General features: G+C 47.7%; 1 protein-coding gene across 1 annotated transcript in view; it reads left to right on the top strand.

Moving 5' to 3' along the window:
* Nucleotides 1–4880, top strand: part of Fam169b (family with sequence similarity 169 member B) — a 75240-nt gene extending 70360 nt beyond the window's left edge. The window contains exon 11 of the mRNA XM_013350209.1: nt 4762–4880. Within this exon, the coding sequence (XP_013205663.1) occupies nt 4762–4880 (119 nt within the window). The remainder of the gene's footprint in view (nt 1–4761) is intronic.
* Nucleotides 4881–5992: the final 1112 nt, after the last annotated feature.

The raw sequence follows: 5992 nt of genomic DNA, 5'->3' as shown, positions 1-5992 counted from the left end.
AGCCTAGTTTCTCTCTGTCTGCTGCCTGTGGATCAGGATCTAAAGCTCTCAGCTCCTTCTCTAGTATCATGCCTGCCTACCTGCCATCCCACTCCATATCATGATGGTAATGAAGCTATAAGCAGGCTCCCAACTAAATGCTTTGTTGTATAAGTTGCCTTGGTTATGGTGTCTTCTTACAGCAATAGAACAGTAAGACAGCAGTTGGTACCAGGAGTGGAGTATTGCTGTGACAAGCTGACCATGCTGTTTGTTGGAGGAATATGGAAGACTTTGGGACTTTGTACAAGAAAAGTGGTTGGATGCTTTAAGCCTGGCTTAATGGGCCATCCTAGTAGGAGCATGGAGGACAGTGGTGCTGAAGATATGCGGAACTGTGTAGGTCCAGCTCTTCAAGTTCCTGGGGAAGAACTATTAGCAGGTGGCCTAGAGATCATTCTTGTGATATTTTGGCAAAGAATGTGACTGATTTTTGTTCTTGTTTTAAAAATCTGCCTGAGCATAGTTGAAGAGTTTTGTGTGGCTACTCTTGGCAAAGGAGATTTCAAGACTGTCTAGTATTGACTGTGTCATGTGGTCATTAGTGACTACTCTTCTGCAATCTACAATGAGAAACACAAAATGTACAGTTTGAGAAGAAAGAGAACACCAGAAAGTGTAATGCGGGAGCCAAGTTCTGTGCTCAGGTTGTTAAAAAAAAAAGGCTTGTTTCTAAATGGAATAGAGGAAGTGGTAACCTCAGGGCAGAACACACCCAGCTAATCCTGCAACCTGTGAAAGAAAAGCCCAAGGGATCTCCTAGGCTTCAACAACAACAACAACAACAGCAACAGCAGCATCAACAACAAAAATAATGAGGAAGCTTAGGCAAATGAAAATCAAATGGGGGTGTGGGAGGGGAAGGTTATAGCTCCAGCAAGCAGAACTTAGCAGCTTTGGCCACAAAGCTCTATCAAGGAATATACAGGAAAGGGACTGTGGAATGTTCCTCTGTGGTTAGAGAAAGCCGCAGAGACCAGGTGTGGGGCAAGGGTCTCTCTGTATGGAGACCCTTAGCGATGACTGTGTGAAGCTGTGGAGGCAATGTCTGAATTACATTGGAGACTCCAAGATGTTGGAGATGCCAGAGCTGTGGGATAGCTGCCAAGGAGAGCTGCTAACAGGGAGTGGAACCAGCCCAAGAGAGAGAAGTGTGAGGTTGTCAACGAAACTGGAAGGAGTTGGCGATCCAAAGAGCCTTTGACATCAGACGTGAAGAGGCAGAGTTTGGAGTTTGCCCAGCTGGGTTTCAGTCTTGCTTTGGTCCAGTATTTCCTCTCAATGCCTCCTTTCTTCCCTTTTGAAATGGTAATGTATATCCTGTGCCATTGAATGTTGGAAGTATGTAATTTGCTTTTTGATTTTATAGGAGATTCCAGTTAAGAGATTGCTTTGAGTCTCGGAAGAGACTTTGGGCTTTAAAATTTTATTGAGACTGCAAGACTACAGGGACACTTGAACTTGGACTAAATGCATTTTGCATTATGATATGACCCCAAGTCTGTGGGGGCTTAAACAAGAATGGCCCCATAGGTTCATTTGTTTGAATGCTTGGTCCCCAGTTATTGGAATGGTTTGGGAAGGATTATGATGTGTGGCCTTATTGGAGGAGATATGTCACTGGGGTGGGCTTTGTGGTTTTAAAAGCCCACGCCAGGCCCAATGTCTCTCTCTACTCTCTGCCTATTGGTTAGGATGTAGCTCTTAGCTACTTCTCCAGCACCATGCCTCCCTGCTCCCTGCTGTAATGATAATGGACTAATCCCCCAAAGCCGTAAGCAAGCCTCCAATGAAATGCTTTCTTGTATATGTTGCCTTGGTCATGGTATCTCTTCACAACCATAGAATACTAACTAAGACGGTACATGTGTACACATGGATCACATCCCGTTGGTTCTGTTCTTTTTAAGAACGCATACATTCTGTTTACAGGAGACAATCCGGATGTCTGAATTTGCAGTTTTCTTTGTAGACTATTATGGGTCTGCAGCTAAAAAGGGTTTCCTCCCAAAACCTGGAGTAGGCAGTGGAATCCAGGGCCTCACAGACGTCTAGCCAAGGGCTCTGCTACCCAGTCCTGCAGATGGAGTTTTAAATTACGTCCTTGAGCTTTCACTGGAGAAGCTGTGTATATTAGTCGGAATTCTCTAGAGAAACAAAACTTAGAGAATGAATCTCTTGCTATATATAGAAAGGACACTCATTAGAATGACTCACATGCTATGGTCCTGCTAATCCAACAATGGCTGCCTAGGAACAGAAGGTTCAGTTCTTGTTCTGTCCATGAATCTGTATATCTCAGCTGGCCTTCAGTATATGACAGAATCCTGAAGGTGTAGGCTCTAATGCTAGTGAAGGAATGGACTTGTCAGTGAGAATGGGAGCAAGCAGGCAAAGAGAACAAGCATCCTTCTTCCGCGTCCTTACATAGGTTTCCAGAAGGCATGACCTAGATCAGAGGTGGGTCTTCCTACCTCCAAAGATGTATCTTGGCTTAAAGATGTGTCTTCCCACTTCAAAGATTAGGATTAGACATGGCTCTTCCCACTTCAAATTAAGCAAAAATCCCTCCCAGACATGCCTCTCAATTTTTGGGTTTTAGTTAATTCCAGATGTAGTCAACTTGACAACCAAGAGTAACCATCACAGTGAGAGACACATGTTTTTGCTCTTGGCTCTTCCTCTATTTCCGGGCACAAAAGATTGCTGTGGAAGCAGGAGAGAAAGCAGTGGCTGCTGTCCCGAGCTCCAACCGCCACACAGTCACAAGAAGGAGTCCCAGACTGTCCAAGCTGAACCTCTGAGCAGAGAGAAGCCCTGGGCCAGCTTCACACAAGATATCAGGATAGAGGAATTGCCTTTCATGCCAGAATGATCCTGTAAGTGGCCGCAGCAATCCAGGTGCTCCTGTGAAGGTTCAAGGACTGCTGAATGGCACTGGCTAATCCTAGTAACATCATTTCCATCTGTCAAGTCCTCTTCACAGGTTCTTTGGGACTCTTGACGATGAGCAGAGGGAAGGCAGAACCAGGGAAGCTAGTAAGTATGGGGACGGCAGGTTTGTGGAAAGCCTTAGTGATACTGGAAATGCAAGTCAAGACCAGGATGGGATGCTCCCTGCCCCCCAACATATGTCATACCGTGGTCATGACCACGCAGTGCCAGGCGTCAGAAGTGGCGCTCAGGGGTGCTCTGGGATGTGGAGATACAGAGTTGATAAGCAGTGCTATGATGCTCCATTTAAAAAAATGAAAATAAAAGAGTACTTAAGGGTATTTTGTCTGTTTTTGATCTGGTTATGTAGCCTTAATTGGTCTTGTACCAGCCAACCTCCTGCCTCAGTTTACTGAATGCTGGGGAGGGAGTTCTGCAGATCAGACCCAGGGCCTTCTACATGCTAGACTGTTGCTTAGTTACTGAGCTACTCCCTGTAGGAGCCAGCCATGATAAGCTAAATATGAGGAGATCACCCAAAGAAAGTTCCTTACTTCCAACCATTATCACCTGCCTGAGTTGGACTCAGCCATCAATAAATTTAATAGAGGCCTGAGTCTCAGTAGTTTACCCTGAAGCAATACCTGGTTGAAGGAAAGAACCATAAACTGAGATTACCTGACCACCACCCAAGAACAGACCATTCAAAGGAAATGCCTAACGTTCCAACCGCTGTAGATAGGATCACCTGCCAGCACACACTCACCAGGACACCCCTAGACAAATGTCAGCCAATCAGGGGTCCTGAACCTCAGAAACCCCTCACCCCCACCTTTACTACTATAAAAATTCTACTCTAACTGAGCTCAGGGCTCTCCGTTTATTCCAATATATTGGATATGTGGAGAGGCTGAGTTTGCAAACTTGCATAAAATAAAGGCTGTTTGCTTTTACATATGGGACTTGGCCTCCTTGTTGGCTTTTGGGGGACTTCACAGATTTGGGCATAACAGTCCCCAATCCAGGAAATAATAATAGACCTAGCCTGTTGCCTATCGATGGGTAATGTCGGGCCAGACGCTGTGCAGTTCCAAGCCTTGTTGGTTCTGGTGGACATGTATGGACCAACAACCCTAGAAGAGTCCTCTGATAGCCCAAGAGCTGATGCCGGGGACAGAAGCCTTTAACTGGTACACGGTAAAGGTGCCACCTCATTCCTTACTGTGTTCCCTTCATTTACAGGTTTGCCCATCTGGGGATTCAACGACTCATGAAAAGTATGTTTTCAAAAGTTGCTGGTGTCACCAAACATGAAAACCTGCGTTTCCTTGTCAATGTCCTCCCCTTCCCCCCTCAATGGCACAGTTTAACAACTATTTGCACATCAGGTAGTGTGTGTCATCTAGAGATGGGCTCGCCTTTAAGGAGAGTCTGCAAATCCTGTCCATAGGCATCACTTTCTACCAAACACCGGAGAGTCTCAGTTCCTGGCGTGGGGTGCTGTCCTAGGACCTGTCCCAGTGGGATTCCAGAGGGTGTTTGTGTTTAGTTCCGACCTGCACAGTTTACGCTCACGCGTGTGTAATTAGGACTAGGTTGTACGCCATACTTCCCCACGCTTCACCATGGTTCCAAACTCTGCCCTACTGAATGGCAGAGAGTCCAGTCTAGGTGATTCGTCACATTCCAGTGTCACCCCCAAAGAGGACCGTACTTCTTTCTTCCTGTAGTTTACCGGAAGAGCGGAGGCTTGCGCATGCCCGAATATCCCTTCTTGCCTCACGGCAGGTCGCACCTCCATTGTCGTTCCTGGGCTCACACTCCCGGCCATGTGGGCCACAGGAACTGAGCTGGTGGTGGCCTTTACCGGCTTAAGTCCAGCCTGTGACCCAGTCGGTACCAACTAATGCCCGTGTGCGCCCCCTCCCGTTCCCATCCCCCCCATAGCGACCATGAAGTTACATGCTACTTGCAGGTTTCCGTCTTCCCATTTGGCTATTCTGTTTGTGACCGCTCTTCCCGAGATGGCATAGCTTTGCTTTGGGTCTCCTGAAACTAGGCAGTCCTCTCCCGAGCTCTGGGACTCAGGCCACTTCTGGGTGCCATCTTCTCAGAGGACTTCAGGTAAGCTGCTGTTAGCTGAGTATCTGCTTGGTGTTAGGCTGGTACCCTGCACACACAGGGCTTCGGGAGCTCTAAACACGTAGTTCAACCTGGAGCAAGGGTAAGGTACAAGTGACATCTTACAAGACGACGGTGGGACGCCAGCGCCGTGCCGGAGGCTGCTTTTTGTATTCAACCTGCTGATTGCTTTCACTGATAAGAATCCTTAGGTGTCTCTGTCTCTTCCCGCCCCCCCATCCCCCCCCCCTCCAGCGAAGGCTTGGGAGGTGTCCTGCCTGGAGAAGTCAGAAGCGGGATAGCAACATCATTTGAATCTCGTTTTCCTCTAAACACTAGTTGTCAGCAGGTCTCGGCGGATCTCTGTGAGTTCGAGACCAGCCTGGTCTACAAGAGCTCGTTCCAGGACAGGAACCAAAAGCTACGGAGAAACCCTGTCTCGAAAATCCAAACAAACAAACAAACAAACAAACAAACAAAAACAAGACTCCCTGAGAACAAAAACCAATCCGCTCGGGCAAGCGCTCCTGGGTTCCGGAAGCAATGCCTGCAGTTGCCACACGATGGCAGCCTCGCACAAACCAAGGCCGCCCGCGCTTGCTCCGGAGCTCTAACCTGCATCTTGCAAAGTCCCGTGAGATCCTCTCCACCTTCCCGGCGCTACGAACTCCCTCAGGGAAAGAAAGCGAGAGCTCCTGAGCGTCTGTACCGCGTAACAGAGTGCATTTGCTTTTAAAAGAGGCTAGGCTGGTCCACCCCACTTTCCAAATTTGAGTGATGTGACCTAGAAAATACAGTGGAGACGTCTCAACAGGGCCTTCTGGTGATTGCTGCCTCTCGTTCTCTTCCTTTCTCCTCCGCGTCTCCTTTTTCCTCCTTTCTCTGGCTTCCAATTTCT

Source organism: Microtus ochrogaster, chromosome 22 (assembly GCF_000317375.1).
Source record: "Microtus ochrogaster isolate Prairie Vole_2 chromosome 22, MicOch1.0, whole genome shotgun sequence".
NCBI classification, from domain to species: domain Eukaryota; kingdom Metazoa; phylum Chordata; class Mammalia; order Rodentia; family Cricetidae; genus Microtus; species Microtus ochrogaster.
This window is presented reverse-complemented; position numbering and strand designations above follow the sequence as displayed.